This window comes from Gopherus flavomarginatus, chromosome 4, assembly GCF_025201925.1.
Source record: "Gopherus flavomarginatus isolate rGopFla2 chromosome 4, rGopFla2.mat.asm, whole genome shotgun sequence".
NCBI classification, from domain to species: domain Eukaryota; kingdom Metazoa; phylum Chordata; order Testudines; family Testudinidae; genus Gopherus; species Gopherus flavomarginatus.
In genome coordinates this window covers 125,794,899-125,814,828 of record NC_066620.1, presented here as the reverse complement: position 1 = coordinate 125,814,828, position 19,930 = coordinate 125,794,899, and the positions used below count along the sequence as shown (strand labels likewise).

General features: G+C 38.9%; 1 protein-coding gene across 2 annotated transcripts in view; it reads right to left on the bottom strand.

Annotated features, from left to right (window-relative positions):
• The window catches only part of CEP85L (centrosomal protein 85 like), a 175,103-nt gene that overhangs the window by 134,568 nt on the left and 20,605 nt on the right, over positions 1 to 19,930 (bottom strand). Inside the window, exon 2 of one of the 2 annotated variants that reach the window (XM_050949566.1) lies at positions 11,889 to 12,050. The exons of the other annotated variant lie outside the window; for it this stretch is intronic. Within the exon in view, the coding sequence (XP_050805523.1) occupies positions 11,889 to 12,050 (162 nt within the window). The remainder of the gene's footprint in view (positions 1 to 11,888; positions 12,051 to 19,930) is intronic. 2 annotated transcript variants of the gene reach the window in all.

Here is a 19,930-nt window from a genome sequence, read left to right as displayed (position 1 = left end):
TCGTACCAGACTGACTACATCAGCTTCACCAAAATGACTATAGCCTTAAGTTTCAAAATTTCAAATATAAAACAAATTTAAGTACATGTACTTAAAGTGCAATCTCTATTTCTCTCCCCAACATTAAGCACTGGTGCCTCTTGAACATAGTTAGAATTTGAAATTAGAACCTCAGCTTGAAAACTCAAAGTTATGGAAAAATACTAGAGTGTAGTGATAGCAGTTATAAGAGATCTCAGGAATGCACACAAAGAAGGTGCAGATTTATAAACTGCAGTGTGATTCTAATGTAAAATCTGCCAGAAAAAACTTTCCCTTGCTGAAAAGCTTACATTAAGACAGCTAAATTACAAGGATTAGAAACTAAAGTCAGCTCAGTTCTATCCATTAGATATCAAACACTTCCTATGATATAGTACTGACGTATCACATGGAATATTGAAAGTACTGTTACAGTTCTCTATCTTAGCAGAAAGTTGTTGTTTCGTTTCATTTTTACACAATGTAGCATTCTCTGACTGCTAGACACTGGGCAGGAGCTACAGCTGCATCACCAAATACCTTGTAAAAATAAATAAAATCAATCAGCTATTAAAAATACACTTATCTGAAATTAAGACTCAAGCGCTTCAGAGGAAATTCTCCAAAACTGAAGAATGGCAAAAAAGAAGGGACCACTGTGGTCCTGCTACATAAATCCCTGTAGGGCTTCATTGCCTCCTGGACACTGTGGAGACAAGCTAGTGTCTCTCTTCATAGTTGAAAGGCACAGTTGCAGTTATACTGGGAGAGAGGGATGGGGAAAGTCTGGGAGGGGGAAAGGCACAGAACTTTAGTCACAGCTCTCAAATCAAGTCTAGATATTAACTGTGACACAGTCCTTTCTATTCTGTATGAAAAAGCTAATAATCAAAACAGAACTTGGTTGAGCTATTGTTTCTAATCATCATTTCGGTTCCGCAAATTCAGCGTCCAATGAGCAGGTGTCCAAGTGTTTTTCGTTTTTTTTAATTTCAAGCATCTGAGATTTCCAAAACATTCCCCTCCCCCTAAACCTGAGCTATTCAAATTTTTCCTTCACTGTTCTACATATATAATTATATACATCACATACAAACACACACACACACACACACACACACACCCCACCTCCTCCTCTGCAGGGGATTCAGGGGAGGAAAGAGAATTTACCTCTCTATTAGTGTAAAAAAAAAAAAAAAAGGAATAATCTAGGAATGTTGCATTTACAAGCTAATTTCTTCACCATTGAGGAGACCCATCTAAAAGAAGTCTGTACTTATGGTTATTAAGAAAGTATAGAGTAATATGTCATTCAGAAGCAAGACTTTGGGACAGATTCTATTATCGGAGCAGTTTTTACACACGATTTTGGTCGAGTCACCCCTCTATTTACACTGGTGAAAGCTCAGAATCAGACCCTTTGTTTCTGAGCAACTTTTTAATTTAATAAAAATAATTAAAATCACTATATAAGCTACATTCTCAAATGGAGTATTCCATCATAATTAGTTCAGCTCTACAGTGATGACAGAGATCTGCTTACATGACCAAAATAAGAGGAGGAAGTCAAGCAGACTTCCAATAGTGTAAATTTAGTGTGATAAAGCAATGACTGCAAAGCCATCTACAAAGGCTTTGACGTCTTCTTTGTAAAATTAGAGCTGAAACTTCAGGCATCATCAACAATTCTTCTCAACCTTAGCAGAGACTAAATCATTTCCTGCAACACAAATAATTATATTCTCTACTGCTAGTTGCAGTACCTTGATTAAAATGCAAGGAATTAAAAAGAAGTCATATGATTAGTTCAAGTAGGGCTGCAAGCCATATTTAAAATTATGTAATTATACACAACAAGGGGGTTAACGTGGTTATTCCAGATACCCCAGTGTACATAAAAGTACTTTTAAGATCATTTTCCCCCAAAAAAAATTCTGGTGCTGTTTTGTGCAAGCTGGTCTCTTAGGGTATGTGTATGCTGCAATTAAAAACCCACAGCTGGACTCTGCCAGCTGACTTGGGCTTGCAGGCTGTGGGGCTGTTTAACTGCAGTGTAGATGTACAAACTCTGGCTGAAGCCCAGGCTCTAGGACTCTGTGAGGTTTTGAAACTACAATTATAGGGCCTGATCCTGCATTCCCTACCTTTCTGTAGCTGTCACTGAAATCTATGTAAGCTTGCAAACAGAAAAGGAGTGAAAAAACAAGCCTCTGAATTAAGTCTTTAGGAGGCCGCTGCTGCATGAAACTCAATGGTAAATTTGTAAGTTATAGTTTCTCTCCTCTCTCTAATTTGAAGTACCCGTACCAGGTTTTAGGTGCTTCTATAGGAATTTAAAATGTATAATTGCAAAAAATAAGACATTACAAATACAAATCCATAGTGTCCATAGGAAAAAAAAACCAACATAATAATATTCTCTCCCCCCGGAACAATATCAGCATTATCCCCACTTTTGATCACTCTCTATCCATCAGCCTAATACCACATTGTGTCACTTGATATCTGTTATCTTATGTATTGGCTATTCTAACAGACATCTATTTTAACAGAAGCCATGTGGAAGCCTTAAAGTCTGTTGCCTCTTTAAGCATTTTCAAACTCAGTTTCAAATAGTTTCTTCATAAATTTTGGGGTCAGGATTTGTGTGAGAAATCAAGGAAGTCTTTTTTCATGCATCTGTCAATTTGAACAAGGTTACTCCCCAGTGTTGCACAGACAACTTCTCAATTCAGAAACAGACTTCTACCATTTAAACATGCAGGGTACATGAAGTAGGTTTTAAAAGTAGCAATTCATAGGGTCCCAGGCTTTGGCAGGCTGACACATTTTGTTCCAGCATCCATAAGTTCCTGGATGGTAGGAATATATTTATAAACTGGGTATTCTGATCTAAATCTTAGAGCACAGTTGTTCGCATGCAAGTTGTGGTCGCAATGCGTATAGGCATGAGCATGCACAAATTCTGAAGACACAGATTAGGAAGGGGAGACCTGTTCTGCTGGGTAACTATTTTTGTTTTTATAAAAACTTTCCAGTAGGAACACTTGAGCATTAGAGAGATGCCCCCTCTTATTGTTGTATACAAATCTGAATCAATGTTTTTATGTGCACGTGCACTTTGAAAATACGGTCCTTAGTTGTTATCTGTGGAACTGGCCTTTGGGAGGAGTGTTACAATTTTAGCAAGGGGAACATCCCCCTCCATTTTTTGACCTTGACTGCTGAACTTTAAAAAAGATGCATTATCCAGAAAATACAATGCAGATATACATGACTGTGTTTAATTAAATGTTGCTTTGTTCAAAGGATGAGATTTAACACGAGATGTTATTTTAAAGAACAGTATGAGGGTCAAAGGAATCTTGCCTCACATTCTGAGCTGAACTTTTTTCTTTATCATTATTACACCTAATAGCAACATTTACCTGTACACATGGGGATGTTCCAAGTCTGCAGCAGCAGCAGCTTGAAATTATGGTTTCCATTATTTCAAAACTTCCTCTTCTCTTCTTTCTCGCCTTATTTCTACCCTTCCTCCCTTCTCTTTATATGACTGAAGGATGGCTTAATGAATATATTTGCTACCTGTAGCTTAGTGCAGGGTTAGGAAAGAAGTTTGATCTGATGAAGTTAACAGTGTTGTCTAAAGACTGAAGCTTTTTTTATTTATTTAAAAAGAGGTAGCTGGAGTGTGCGTGTGTTCACTCCCAACACCTCCAAATCTTAGTCATACAGTAGCCATCTATCTTGATGTAACTCAAAATGACATAGTATAAGAGCACTGAGAAGCCTAAATCTTGGGACATGAGGAGAACCTCCTTTGAGCTGGCAAATACCATTAGCTCCCATTGTCTTCAGTGTACTCTAATTTCAGAACGTACTGCATTCTTAGTTTCCAGCTAAGCTATAAGCAAAGCTGGAAGCTGAAATCCATGTACTATCCCAAGTTGAACAGTCAAATTCTGAGCCTCTGGATCCTGGCAGGTCACAGACATAAATTGATGGAGTAGTTCCAGGACTGGACAGGGAAGCCAAGAGGGAAGGAAAAAAAAAAAAAGTGTATCGGAGCCTCTCTTTTCTGGGTTTCCTTCCTTTGAAAAGCAATGCTCTGCTCCTGTGAGTAAGCTCCATTGTGTTGGATAGATAATATCTATCTTGAGAGTCAGGAATGTGTTTCACCTAAATCTACAATAAATTGTTTTCTTTAAAAGGAAATGCTGTCACCATTTGATAGGTAAAAGTATTTTTTTCCTGAAGGAGCAGAAGTAAGTACTTAGTGCTCGGAGAAGTATTTATTCTTTAGTAGGATTTAAACAAAATTGCCAGGGAAACCTAAGTTATATTAGTTTTGAAAGAACATATTGTCAAGATATAGTAGCTAGAAAAGAATGATGGTAATGAGTTCCCAGCAAGGAAGACTTAGGAAGTAGCGTGAGTATATAAAACCAAGTCACTATTTATTACCATAGGTAAACAGTGATCCTATTTTACATCTTTAAATCGGTAAATAACTTACTTTGAAGAAAAAAAAAAAAGTGTTAGAAATCACGTCTTCAGATCACTTTTCACGGACATGAACATACATCTTGTTTGAATTGTGATGTGGCAACATTCACCATGATGCCACCCAAAAAGTTGTCTCCCTCACATTAGCATTAGCATTTTTTTGACGCTTCAGTGAGTTTGCACTCCTGTCTCTATGAATTGACCACATTCCTTATGATACATCCTGTGGCACAAGATGGTAAAATACACCATGGCTTCTAAAACATTAACACAATGCTGCATGTAGACACTGACTCATATGGAGATGCCACTTGGGAGCAGCTGTGTTGTAACCCTTTGTATGCTAGTGGCCCTAGTCACCAGCTGGTGATGGATAGACAGTCAGCCTCACCCAGGTTAGATTTCTGTCCCTTTATTCAGAACTCTCCTCTTCACAAATAACAAGAAAAGTGTGCAAAAAGGAACGCAAACCATCTGGTTAGGTTTCACATTGGGGTACTCAGGCCTTCAGTAGCTACAAGTAGGATCATCTCCCACCCCAGGGGGCTCCACAGGGTCTGCCTGCTTGCCTTCAGCCTCAAGTTCTGGTAAGCAGAGAGTATCCTCTCTCTTGGTCTCTCTCCACACTCCACCCATCATGGAGCAGAGAGCCTCGGCCAATCATGAGGTGCTGATTTCCAGCACCTGTCTCCCACTAAAACCTCTTCTTCTGTGCAAAAAGAAGAAGAGTATTTGGCCACCTTGGGGACTAACAAATTTATTTGAGCATACGCTTTCGTGGGCTACAGCCCACTTCATCGGATGCATGCAGTGGAAAATACAGTAGGAAGACATACGTATACACAGAGAACATAAAACCATGGTTGTTATCATACACACTCTAATGAGAGTGATCAGTGAAGGTGAGCTATTACCAGGAGGAGAGAAAAAAAATTTTTTGTAGTGGTAATCAAAATGATCCATTTGCAGCAGCTGACAAGAAGGTGTGAGGAAGAGTAGTGGGGAGGGAAACAAACATGGGGAAATGGTTTTACTTTGTGTAATGACCCATCCACTCCCAGTCTTTATTCAAGCCTAATTTAATGGCGCCAAGTTTGCAAATTAATTCCAATTCAGCAGTCTCTCGTTGGAGTCTATTTCTGAAGTTTTTTTGTTGTAATATTGTGACTTTTAGGTCTGTAATCGAGTGACCAGGGAGATTGAAGTGTTCTCCGACTGGTTTTTGAATGTTATAATTCTTGACGTCTGATTTGTGTCCATTTATTCCTTTATGTAGAGACTGTCCAGTCTGGCCAATGTACACGGCAGAGTATCATTGTCAAAATATCTTTTCTGCAGAGCCTGTTCCCTACGGGCTATCTCCCTAGCACCCACATTGAAAACAGATGGCAGAACAGAGAGTCTATAACTACAAGCCAGCCTTGGCAATCCTATCGAAATTGCATCAGCTATTCTAATTTGTTCCTGAAAAACAGTCAACTTTAAATTTAGTCAGCTACAAAGTAGTAAATTCAGATACTACCTATCCCCTCAGTCCTCCTGCCAACTTGTATTTTACAACCACATTTTTCCTGTTTTCCTCTGCTCTGTTATGCAAGTTTTCAAACAGCTAACAAGCCAGGGGACTAAGGGAAACAGTGAAACTGACTGTATGTAAAGCACGGCAGAGTGACATTGCTGGCACATATCACACTGGTAGATGTGCAGGTGAACAAGCCTCTGATAGTGTGGCTGATGTGATTAGGTCCTATGATGGTGTCCCCTGAATAGATATTTGGACAGAGCTGGCAACGGGCTTTGGCCTCAATGTACATTTGGTAAAAAACAACAACCAAAAAACAAAACAAAACACACCGAACCAAACACTTGTGAACAAGGATTTGTAGCAGTGAACAAGTTCATGTCCATCACTTGTTGGCAGAAAGATTAAAAAGATACTCTGAGTTAAGATAAATACAGTTAATACAAATCTTTACTAATATCAGATGATATGGGCAGAACGGATTTAAGAGTCCAGTTAGCTTTTCAACACACAAGAGTCTTTCCCCATAAACACTTTGCTCAACGTGAACAATGAAACTAAACTGGTCAGTTTCATTTCCTGGTTTTCGGATACTAGCACAATCAGGGGCGGCTCTAGTCTTTTTGCTGCCCCAAGCACGGCAGTCAGGCAGCCTTCGGCAGCTTGCCTGCAGGAGGTCCCTGGTCTCGCGGATTCGGCGTACCCATTGCCAAATTGCCACCAAATCCGCAGGACCAGCAGACCTCCAGCATGCAAGCCACCAAAGGCAACCGGACTGTCACTCTCGCAGGGACCAGCAGAGAGCGCCCCACAGCTTACCGCCCCAGGCATGCGCTTGGAGCGCTGGTGCCTGGAGCCACGGCTGAGCACAATACTATGATTGGGCTCCCAGTGCTGCAGGGGAACAATTACACTTTAAGTGATATTTTCCCTTCCTCTTGGGCATTATAAAAACCTCTTTCTGCCCCCCATCTGAAAATTTTAATTCCTACTCTAAAAAAATTACTTGAGACTATCCCTTTAAACTCTACAATTCCAGAATGAAAGAAGAATGCTCCTGAAATAGTTCAAATAAATATTTAAATTTTATGCTACCATCTTTTAAAGAAATTATTAAAATGCAATAGTAAAAGAGAAAACCAGACCATCTTAAACATACCCAGTGACCTGAATTTCATTCTTTGCATCAGACAACATATTATTGCATTTACTAATAACTACAGCTCTGAACAACTGAATAAACCTTTTGTTTACAAAAAAAATCAAGAATAGTGTTAAAATTAACAACATGCATTTTTGTAATTCTAAAATTAAGAATAGATTATCTGTTAGTCGGTCAGAAAAAGCAATGTGACAAACTCACATTTCAGTCTTCAATTGCTAGAAGTTGTAATGATTTGCTGAGTTGTCAAAATATCTTTTCTGCAGAGCCTGTTCCCTAAGGGCTATCTCCCTAGCACCCACATTGAAAACAGATGGCAGAACAGAGAGTCTATAACTACAAGCCAGCCTTGGCAATCCTATCGAAATTGCATCAGCTATTCTAATTTGTTCCTGAAAAACAGTCAACTTTAAATTTAGTCAGCTATAAAGTAGTAAATTCAGATACTACCTATCCCCTCAGTCCTCCTGCCAACTTGTATTTTACAACCACATTTTTCCTGTTTTCCTCTGCTCTGTTATGCAAGTTTTCAAACAGCTAACAAGCCAGGGGACTAAGGGAAACAGTGAAACTGACTGTATGTAAAGCATCACCAAATGTACAAAATATACAAACTCAAAAAAATATAGAGATGTTATGTGATTGCTGTAACTGAAAATAAGAGATGTTTCTTGTAATAGTAGGTCAAAACCATAGAGATATAAGGTAGCTCTTAAAGTGATAATATCCCCTAAATCAAGTTTTACAGTAGTTGCTTTTTTATCCCCTCTTTCCCATCCACCCCTCAAATGGGGAAGCCATCAAGAAAGAGAAAAAAAAGTGCTTTTATCCAGGCCTGGATCTTAACTCACTATTCTGCAATGCTTGGATCTGCACATAAGGAAACAGAAATCCAATGGGCAAATCAGAGAGCAAATTATGGGCTAAGGCGGGTGAGGTAATACCTTTTACTGGACCAACTTCTATTGATTAGAGACATATGCTTTCGAGCATACACATAGCTCTTCTTCTGGTCTTATGGGCCAGTAATACTTCTGGACTCCATCCACACATTTTACTCAGGCAAGGCTCACATAGAATTTCAAGGGAGCTTTGCCTGAGTAAAGGGTGTGGCTAGGACCCTAATGATGCATAACTAAGCATTATTTCAGTACTACAGCAACCTAGTTGTCTGTTAAAACATTATATTTGCAAGAATCAATAAACAAGATTTGAAAAAGCAAACAAAAAAATAAAATCCCAGTACTGCACATCTATATTCTTGATTTTTTTTCTGAAATATATTTCTTCATAAACTAGCTAATGAATAATCTGTTTTACTTAAATCCTACTATATTTTATAAATAAGTATTTGGAAAAAGAAGAAAGCAGGTGTATTAATTTAGATGGAATATATAGGCTCAAAGGTTAAAGGAGTGAACAAGACCCAATTACTGCTTAAGCTTAAACAGAGCTAAACAAGATTTGGAATACGGAGAGCTTAGCTTGCTTAGTACCATGGCAAACACGCCATTAAACATTACTTTAACCTTTTATCAAAAAATACAGAAAAAGGAAAAAATAAAACAGTTAAAGCATTTGAAATGTCAAGTACTTCATAAGGCTTTCATCTTAACATTTTTGTTTACTTTTTTTAAGGTGCAGTGAGTTTTTAGAAGACACTCCCCCTTCCCCTCCCCCCCCCCCCGACAGGTTTTTAGAGGATTTTTTAGAGGATACTAAAAATGGTCATTATTTTGGGGGAGGAGGTGGGAGAAGAAATTAGTAGATCAGCTGGAGCTGTCATTTCTGTTGTTAGAGTTGGATTTTGTTTTTTACAAGATAAACAAGACAAACACCCACACAAAAAGGGAGAGAAAAGAAAGAGATAGAAAATGCAGCTTCTGTTGCTGGTGCTGACTTTCACTTGCAACCTCACTGCTGGAGAAACACAACACAGCACATAGTCTTATTAGCCATTCTGAGACCTGGAAAACTTGTACCAGCATTCAGCTATTTAGAGTATTACTTTCAGTTGCCTTTTCTTGGTCACAGACATAGTAGTGTTGAAAAATACAGTCTTGCCCAGCTAAGCTGGACTATTATTAGACAAAAGGAAAAAGGTGAGGGATAGAAAGAAGAACTAAGGTGAGGAAGGAGAAGAACACACTCAGATGGGTAATATAGATACAAAAAGTCTCACATCCCCGGAGGTGTTTGGCAGAGCTGGAGATGTCAATTGTGTCCCTCTCTTGTCAGGACATCTTTTAGTATCAAGATGACAAATGCTTGGGGTCCCAGGAGATGCTGGGAGTAGCAGCAGCCATAATGGTGAAGCTCACTCCAGTAGCCAATTCCCCACCCTCAAAAAAAAAAATCTTTCTTTAAAGGAACTCAAAAGGGAATGATGGGTGAAATAGCTAATCCTTTTATTATTTTGTTTACAAATTTGGCCTAGTTTTTAAACAAATCAACTTCAGTTTACTGATTTTTGGTTTTACACTGTCCTGCTTACCAGGCAGAATTTTTACACAGTTCTTGAAATTACATTAATCAGCCTTTTTATTTTGACTAATTTAATCTTTGCCTCTTTTGTACTTTCCCCCATTAATAGCTGTTGTGACCTTTTAGAAACTTTTACTTACTTTTTACAGTTGAGCGGACAATTAGGGTAAATACATAGGCCCAATTATTACAGAGGATTTCTCCAACAAGCTCTGACACAAAGCCGAGTTAAGAACTCACACTGATCAGAGTACAAATCCATCACAATTAGCCAGAGAACATGTCGTCTTTGTACAACAGTCCTCGCTTCCGAGTCTCTTAATATAGCACCAGATTACCCCTTCTCACAGCTAAACACAGGACAGGAATAAGGAGACAGAGAGGATTCTTTTTCAGAGCTCGTCTGCAATCAGCATGCTGGGTACTGGGATGGGTAGGCAAGGACTGCCCCCCTTTGCAACAAGGCATTACAGCCTCAAAACCTGAGGATCCTAGGCCATCATCAGGAGGTCAGGAGCGTTCATACAGAGACCTGTGCCTCTACACTGGCATTGGGACTCCCATGCTGTCAAACAGATAGCTAAGGGTTAATGTCTCTTTTACCTGTAAAGGGTTAACAAACAGGGAACCAAAAAAACACCTGACCAGAGGACCAATCAGGAAACAAGATACTTTCAAATCTCAGTGGAGGGAAGCCTTTGTTTGTAGTTTTTGGGTTTTGCTTTGTTCTCTCTAGGCTCTGAGAGTGACCACACATACCTACAGGCTCTCTAATCTTCTGTTCCAATTTTGTAAGTACAAAAGTAGAAAGACAGTTTAGTCTTTTTAACTGTTTTTCTGTATTTGCAACTGTGTATCTGGCTGGTAGAGTTTTAATGTGTATTTGGGTGAAAGTATTTTAAATTCTATTTCTGCTGGAGAAAGCTTTCTTTCTATTGTCTATACGCTAAAGACCCTGTAACTTTTTACCATCTAAATTGCAGAGATAGACCTTTTATTTTTTATTTTTTTTAATTAAAAGTTTTGCTTTTAAGACCTGTCTGATTTTTTTCCCCTTGTTGAGGCTCAAGGGAATTGAGTCTGTACTTAACAGGGAAGGAGAAGGGAGGGGAAGGGCGAATCTCTGTTTTAGATTCAAGGAGTTGAATCACGGTGATCTCCTAATGTACCCAGGGCGGGAAAGAGGTGGGAGGAAGAAAGGAGGGGGAAGGGAAATGGTTTATTCCCCTTTGTTGTGAGACTCAAGGAATTTGGGCCTTGGGGCCCCCAGGGAAGGTTTTGGGGGAGACCAGAGTCTATCAGGCGCTCTACTCTAAGTCCTGATTGGTGGCAACAGTACAGGATCTAAGCTGGTAATTAAGCTTAAGGGAATTCATGCTAGTACCCATGTTTTGGACGCTAAGATCCAGATTTGGGAATTATACTATGACACATGCTATCTCCCTTCTCCTGGGCTGCAGTGGTCCCAGGATTCCTTTTAAAGAGATCCATGCACAGAAAGGCCCTGCAGAAAAAAGTAACATAGCCCCAACCTGCATTACTTTACCCTAGAGAACCCTGCTGGAGGAAAAAGAGGATCATGCATCTCTGTGGCCTATTACTGCTCAACACAGGCTTAACCCATTCTTGTCCCATTCACTGCCCTGGTGCAGTTCTGAACTCCAGGGAGAGCCCTCCATGCAGGGGGATAGGAATACTCCTGTTGTAGTGGCTAAATCCCTTATACATCATCTGCGATAGGAGCAAATTTGAGAAATCTTGGGGATACGATATCACTCAAACTTAGTTTTATCCCTCTCTAGATACTTTTGGATAATCTTAAAATTGAATTTTGCCAGTTCATGAGATGCCTCATAATAAAATGCAATTTGTAGTCCCCTGAACAGAAGGCAAAAGAGGACAAGACCTTTCTCCATCTTTTTTCCCAGTTCTGTGTTTTAACTATCTTTACTCTCACACAACAGAAGATAACCTTGTGATACCAGAGAAGTTAAGGCCCATACAATGCAAGTTAAACAGATTTAACCAAAACAATTTCTCAACCCATCATAAAAAATTGGCAATTTCATGTTCTTTAACAATATTGGAGAAATAAGTATTTTAAAATACAGTTGGCCTTTAAAACTTCTTAGTTCATCTCTTTCTCTCACGAAGACTGATTAACTTCAGAATTTAAGAATCTTCACTCACCTTCCACACTATCAGAACAGGAGGTACCAATGCCTGTGTCCCCGCTGTCAGAAGCTATACTGTGTCTTCTGATATGGTTACTTCGGCTGCTCGATGGAATGGCTGAGGCCTGCCACAGCGATTCAGTACCAGATAACCATCCCGCAGAGGAGTAATCTGGGCCTACAGAGAAGGAAGTCAGAAGTCTGTCATTCCAGATACAGACCAGCAAAGTCAACAGTGACTATCTGGTTATGAATAAGGTTACAATCAGGGCTCTGTGTACTCTATGGCAAGGTTGGCCTAAAATGCTTCTGTAGCAACAGTTACTGTGGCACTCCAAAGTAGCAGACTAGAAATTCCCCAGCCATTTCAGGTAAACATAAAAATACACTCCTTTTACTGATTTAAATTTGAACATGAACAAAACAAAACTGCACTGATTGTAGCAAGATATTTAAAATGACTGTATGTTGCCTGTCTTAAATTCACTCATCAACACGCCGCAGAACTGTGTTGCACTGAGGAAGCCATAGGAGGAGAAGATGGAAGCTGGGTAGATGGTGGTGGAAGCTTTAGGTACTTGAATGCAAGGAAGGTACATTAGTTTCAAGTTGTAAGATAATCACACTGCTTGAACATTTTTCTAAGAATGAAATCAGTATTGGAACACTTAACACTGACATCTCACTGGTCAACATTAGGTTTCAAAGTTTAAAAAGAGAGAGATAAATGGGGCAGCTCACATCTCTCAAAACTATCATTTCCAGCTGGCTATAGGCTCAGGAAAATATCATTGCACTGGTTATACTCAGTTTACATTTGGAAAGTTTCTTTCACAATCACAGGATCTAAGATGTTCTTTTTTAAAGAAACGAAGACTGGATTCTAAAGCACAGTTCTGCAGAACTATGAAACATAGATTATGCAGAGTACGTGACCATGCTTGCAATTAGTCCCCAGAGTATACATTTTATAAGGATGATCACATGCATACCTGATATGCTAACCAGAGGTCCATCCAAAAGCAACTTTCAGTAACCAACATAGTCTACTTAAGCATATTTTCAAGTAGAATATTGACAATCAGATTTGTACATCTAATAAGAAGTCAGATATTAAAAAACTGAGAAGTAGTCTTGTTATACGCTTATCTAACAGTTAACTGCACATCATACTTTCAATAGCAAGTGATTCTCAAAGGTTAGTCACACATTCAGTAACCATTCTCACATGCCACACGCAGGTATTTTCAGGTCATTTGACAATTTGAGTTCATTACAACACCCCAATAGCTGTTCACCGAGACGAGAATGTAGCTAAGGAACTGATAGTTTCTGACAGGACTCGAAAAATATACCCATCTAACAAGCCTACTAGCCATGGCAAAAACACGTATACCACCATGCCTCTAAAATGCCCTACCTCCTGCAATTTAAGGCATGGCTCAGCCTTTCCAGACTACTGTACCCCTTTCAGGAGTCTGATTTGTTTTGTGTATCACCCCCAGGTTTCACCTCACTTAAAAACTACTTGCTTACAAAATCAGACAAAAATACAAAAAAGTGTTACAGTACACTACTACTGAAAAAATTGCTTACAGTCTCATTTTGGCCATATAAAATAAATGAACTGGAATATAAATATTGCACAGTACTTACACGTCAGTGTACAGTATATAGAGCAGTATGAACAAGTCGTCTGTATGAAATTTTAGTGTGTACTGACTTCACTAGTGCTTTTTATGTAGCCCGTTATAAAACAAGGCAAATATTTAGATGAGTTGATGCACCCCCCAGAAGACCTCTGTGTACCCCTAGGGGTTTGCATATGTTGCCTATACTATTGTCAGAGTCTGTCATTTCCTTCTCTTTCACCATAGTGTTCTGTACCCTTTTCCTTTACATTTTCTGTCTTTCCCCCAAACACCTCCTCAGTCAAACACCTCTGCCCACCCAAACCACTACATATATGTCCTGTCCCCCAGACAGCCACAAAACATCCTCACTGCAGTGATTGGGAGAACTGCTATTATATCCTTCCTTCAGCCTTGTTCACAGCAATTCACTACACTGCCCATATCTCTTGCTGCTCATGACTATTCCAAGCAAAAGAAGAATGTTGGCCTAAGGCAGACTTCAGTCAGAGATGTCTTTGACTTAGTTAGCTTGAGAGATAATTAACATCTTGTTAAAGATTTGCATTTTATTTCCTCTTTTAATAAAGCAGAAGCACAGAAAAGAGATACAAATACCAAAAAAAGTAATACAAAAAGTTTCTTGTTGATATTGCAGCCTTTAACACACAAAAACATATGCACTGAGGAAAAATCCCAGTCATAAACTAAGTACACACAAACTTCATGCCCAATGCAAAGCTTATATAAGAAGCAATCTCTACATTCAAAGGTCATCTAGGATTAGAAAGATGATGTTTTTAAACATGTTCACATTTTAAAACCAGTACCACCACCACCACATATTTTCCCGCCCTGGACATGCCCAGTGATTGCAACTGCAGTTGGCCTACTTGCAGGAGACACAAGATGGGGGATGAAGGGAAGAAAGTTTCCTTTTTCTTTACATACCATAGCAGGGGCCAGGTACAGTCTGGCCACTAAAGAATGCACCACATCTAAATCATGTAATTCCAGGTGACTAAGCCTTTAGATGTGCCATAAACAAGGCCCTACATTTTTGTTTACCTTATCTGGGAATTTATCAATGTTTCCATTTCAAAATTTTTAAATGGATGAAAATTGGTGCAAAAAATCATCTCCCACAGTTTTGTGAGTAAATATTGGGGTTGATAGAGGGGGACGGGATGACAGAAAAAAGCAACAATAGAAAACCTAAGTGTAGTGAAAGTAAAAAGAAGTTTAATGATGCAATTCATTGCATGAACTGTACATAAACAGCACATATAACTATGCATGCATGTGTGTGGGTATACACATTTTCTACTATTGTCTTGCTTTCACAGACATCCTTGCATTTACATTTAGACTGATTATTAACTAACAGCTACCTAAGGTAACGGATTGGATTTTCTTAATCAGTATTTTCCTAACAGCCATACTGGGTCAGACCAAAGGTCCATCTAGCCCAGTATCCTGTCTTCCAACAGTGGCCAATGCCAGGTGCCCCAGAGGGAATGAACAGAACAGGTAATCAATCTCATCGCCCATTCCCAGCTTCTGGCAAAGAGGCTAGGGACCCCATCCTTACCCATCCTGGCTAATGACCACGGATGGACTTATCCTTCATTAATTTATCCAGTTCTTTTTTGAACACTGTTAAAGTCTTGGCCTTCACAACATCTTCTGGCAAAGAGCTACACAAGTTGATTGTGCATTGTGTGAAGAAATACTTCTTTTTGTTTGTTTTAAACTTACTGCCTATTAATTTCACCTGGAGACCCCTAATTCTTGTGTTATGAGAAGGAGTAAATAACACTTCCTTATTTACTTTCTTCACACCAGTCATGATTTTCTAGTCCTATCATATTACCGCTTCATCACCTCTTTTCCAAGCTGAAAAGTCCAGATCTTATTAATCTCTCCTCATACAGAAACTGTTCCATACCCCTGATTATTTTTTGCTGCCCTTTTCTGAACCTTTTCCAATGTATCTTTTTTTACATGGGGCAACCACATCTGCATGCAATATTCAAAATGTGGGCCTACAATGGATTTATATAGAGGCAGTCTGATATTTTCTGTTATCATCTATCCCTTTCTTAATGATTCCCGACATTCTTTTAGCTTTTTTGACTACCACTGCACATTGAGTGGATGTTTTCAGAGAACTATCCACAGTAACTCCAAGATCTCTCTCGAGTGGTAACAACTAATTTAGACCCCATCATTTTATATGTGTAGTTTGGAAAACAATCCCATGTGCATTACTTTGCATTCATCAACACTGAATTTCATCTGTCATTTTGTTGTCTAGTCACCCAGTTTTGAGAGATCCCTTTGTAACTCTTTGCAGTCTGCTTTGGACTTCACTATTTTGAGTAGTTTTGTATCATCTGCAAATTTTGCCAACTCACTGTTTACTCCTTTTTCCAGATCATTTATAAATATGTTGAATAATAGTGGTCCCAGTACAGACCCCTGGGGGACACCACTATTTACCTCTCTCCATTCTGAAAACTGACCATTTATTCGTACCCTTTGTTTCTTATCTTTTAACCAGCTACCGATCCATGAAAGGACCTTCCCTCTTATCCTATGACAGCTTACTTTGCTTAAGAGCCTTTGGTGAGGGACCTTGTTAAAGGCTTTCAGAAAATCTAAGTACACTATATCCATTAGAACTCCCTTGTCCACATGCTTGTTGATCCCCTCAAAGAATTCTAGTAAATTGTAAAGGGAAATCATGCATCGCCAAAAACCACATTGACTCTTACCCAACAAATTATGCTCATCTATGTGTCTGACAATTCTGTTCTTTACTATAGTTTCAACCAGTTTGCTCAGTACTGAAGTCAGGCTTACCAACCTGTAACTGTCAGGATCGCTTCTGGATCCCTTTTTAAAAATTGGTGCCACATTGGCTGTCCTCCAGTCATTTGGTACAGAAGCTGATTTAAATGACAGGTTACAAACCAGTTAGTAATTCTGCAATTTCACATTTGAGTTCTTTCAGAACTCTTGGGCGAATACTATCTAGTCCTGGTGACTTATCACTGTTTAACTTATCAGTATGTTCCAAAACCTACTCTAATGACACCTCAATCTGGGACAGTTCCTCAGATATGTCACATCTGACAAAGTGGGTATTCACCCACAAAAGCTCATGCTCCAAAACGTCTGTTAGTCTATAAGGTGCCACAGGACTCTTTGCTGCTAAAAAGAATGGCTCAGGTTTGGGAATCTCCCTCACATCCTCAGCCATGAAGACCGATGCAAAGAATTCATTTAGTTTCTCTGTAGTGGCCTTATCGTCTTTGAGTGCTCCTTTAACATCTCGATCGTCTAGTGGCCCCACTGGTTGTTCAGCATGCTTCTGGCTTCTGCATACATAAAAAATGTTTGCTATTACTTTTTGGAGTCTTTGGCTAGCTGTTCTTGATATTCTTTTTTGGCCTTCCTAATTATATCTTTATACTTCACATGCCAGAGTTTATGCTCTTTTCTATTAGGATTTAGCTTCTACTTTTAAAAGAATGCCTTTTTGCCTCTGACTGCTTCTTTTACTTTGTTATTTAGCTACAGTGGCTCTTTTTGTGGCTCTCTTACTATGTTTTTTAATTTTGGGTATACATTTAATTTGAGCAGCCTCTATTACGGTGTCTTTAAAAAAAGTGCCCAAGCAGCTTGCAGGGATTTCACTTTTGGTACTGAATCTTTTAATTTCTGTTTAAATAACTCATTTTTGTGTAGTCCCCCTTTCTGAAATTAAATGCTACCAGGGTGGGCTGCTGTGGTGTTTTCCATACCACAGGGATGTTAAATTTAAGTTATAATATGGTCACTAATGTATTTGAGTGATTCAAAATTAGGGAAAAATAAATAAAAAATAGAAACCAAAGTAACAGTTTTTGTTAAACCCAGGCTTTAATTTTTTGGTAAAAATCAGTAAAAACTGAAAACAAAAAAAAGAGCCTTAGTCATGAAAAAAAATCAAAATTACTATTTTATCTTACTGTCCCATTGGTGCATTTTGCAGATGAAAACCATTCTGCAGAGTAACTATTGTACACATGTGGTAGCTTTTCATATTTAATTTACTCCATTGGCATACACTGTTTTAAAAAAGCAGAATGCAATAAGACACTCTAGTTTATTAAATTAAGTCCCTAGAAAAAGTGTGTCTCAAGAGCTGAAAGTTAAATTGTAACCAATGCAAATTTAAAGTGTAAAGATACAAAGCCCCAATTCTAAACTAATAAGGCAGTTAAGAAAGCAAAAAACAGAAAACAAAAAAAAACCTTGCGGGCTGAATTAATTCAGTTCATTATTTAAAATTCATTAGCTTAGAGTATTTAAAATAAAATTACATGGCAATCATCACATAAACTTTCTCATATCCCACAAGTCCTCTTCAACTCTACTTTGTGAATGTGTGATATATGTAAAAGTGAGGGACTAATGTAACTGAGCCAAGCTTAACATGGGCAGATGATATGCAAGCTTCCCCCACACTGCTCTGCCAGTGCACCTGTCTTACCCTGCTGTTCTTATCTTAAAACCAGGCAATCAGCATAGAATGCCAGTCTTGCCTAACTGGGGGAGGAGGGTGAGACACACACAATGCCAGCAAGTATCACACCAGTTAGAAATTAATGCAATATTTTACCGTTTGACCAGTTTTATCTCGTGAAGATGATGTGATTTACAAATGAGTGTTCTAAAAATCTGTTCCAAAAAGATTAGAATTATGGTCAGATTAGGGAGCAATTTCTTCCAACGAGCAAAATAAACAAACACTCCCAGAATTCTGAATACGTCTGGAATAGACTTAGTTTATCAAGAGCTGTTAATTATTGCTCTTTAAGGCTGGACAGTCAAAATAAATGAAAGATAAGATGCTGTCTTACCACCATGATTGTTTATATATAATATAAAAATAATTTTAAATATAAAATCAGTAGACAGCAAAGTGCATACAGAGGCAGAAGTGGACTAATATTTATTGAGACAGATTATCTCAACATTCATTGCTTTTTGTATAAAATTTAACATTTCTACAGAAAGCATCACAGAGAGAGAGTTCAGATACTGGTGACAGACAGCTAGCTAGCTTTTCGGCTGCATCAGCACTTTATTTTAGCAGCAGGTGTAGATTTTAATATAATTGTGCACAAATTTATACATTTATATAACAGAATAACCTTCACAAAGAGGGTTTTAGAATCCCAGTTTAGTGAGTTTGATAAAAACATGCTTTTACAATAAGAACAATAAAGGAGTTAATGAACTTAGATGCTAAACTATAAGCAACAGCTAGTCTTCCACTCTTGTTATGAAATTGGTAAGATATTGAAATTGGTAAATTATATTGTAACTACAGAATGCCAGATTCTGTCCTTGACACTGCTTTTGACACAGAAATTTCAAAACTGTGACCAGAAATGAGTCAGCATGGACAGCCAACATTACTTTTAACATTCTTTGTCAGTTTAAGAGAAATCTTGCTATGTTAAAATTAAACATGACTACACCTAATCACTGTCAGCTAGTCTTTCTTTAAAAGTTCATTTGCTTTATAAATTGGACTGTAAATACGATAGCTGGACTGACTTTCCATTCGAATACTCCCGTAGAGGAACAATGAATGGTTACAAAGAAAGGAAGATTACTTACCTTATGGTAACTGGAATTCAAGATGTGTGATCCTTAAGGGTATTCACTGGGGATGCACATGTGCTCCGTGAGCCCGAAACCGGAAACACTTCAAGAGCAGCGTCCATTGATCTGTTCCTCCTCCTCCTCCCAATAGAGGGCACAAAGGGCAGTGCAGACCAACTGTCAATCACCTCTCTAGTCCCTACTCTACCATGAATCCAAAGAGGACCCAAGCAGCAGGGAAGGAAGGAGGATCATGGACATCCACAGGCACTACATATCTTGAAGAATTCCAGTTACTAGGAAAAGGTAAACAACCTTCCTTTCTTCTTCATTCCTGTGGGTCACTCCCAAGCAGTGCTCATTGAGGAGAAGGGTGCGAGGAAGCACTCTGTACTACACAGCAGAGGATACCTGAGCCGAATGAAGCATCTGAAGCTGAAGTTTGAACCACAGCATAATGCTTGGCGAAGGTGGGTAAAGAACCCCAAGCAGCTGCTCTAAGGGTACGTCTACACTACGGGATTATTCCGATTTTACAGAAACCGGTTTTGTAAAATAGATTGCATAAAAGTCGAGTGCACGCGGCCACACTAAGCACATTAATTCGGTGGTGTGCGTCCATGGTCCGAGGCTAGCGTCGACTTCTGGAGCGTTGCACTGTGAGTGGCTATTCCATAGCTATCCCATACTTCCCGCAGTCGCCCCCGCCCCTTGGAATTCTGGGTTGAGATCCCAGCGCCTGATGGGGCAAAAATCATTGTCGCGG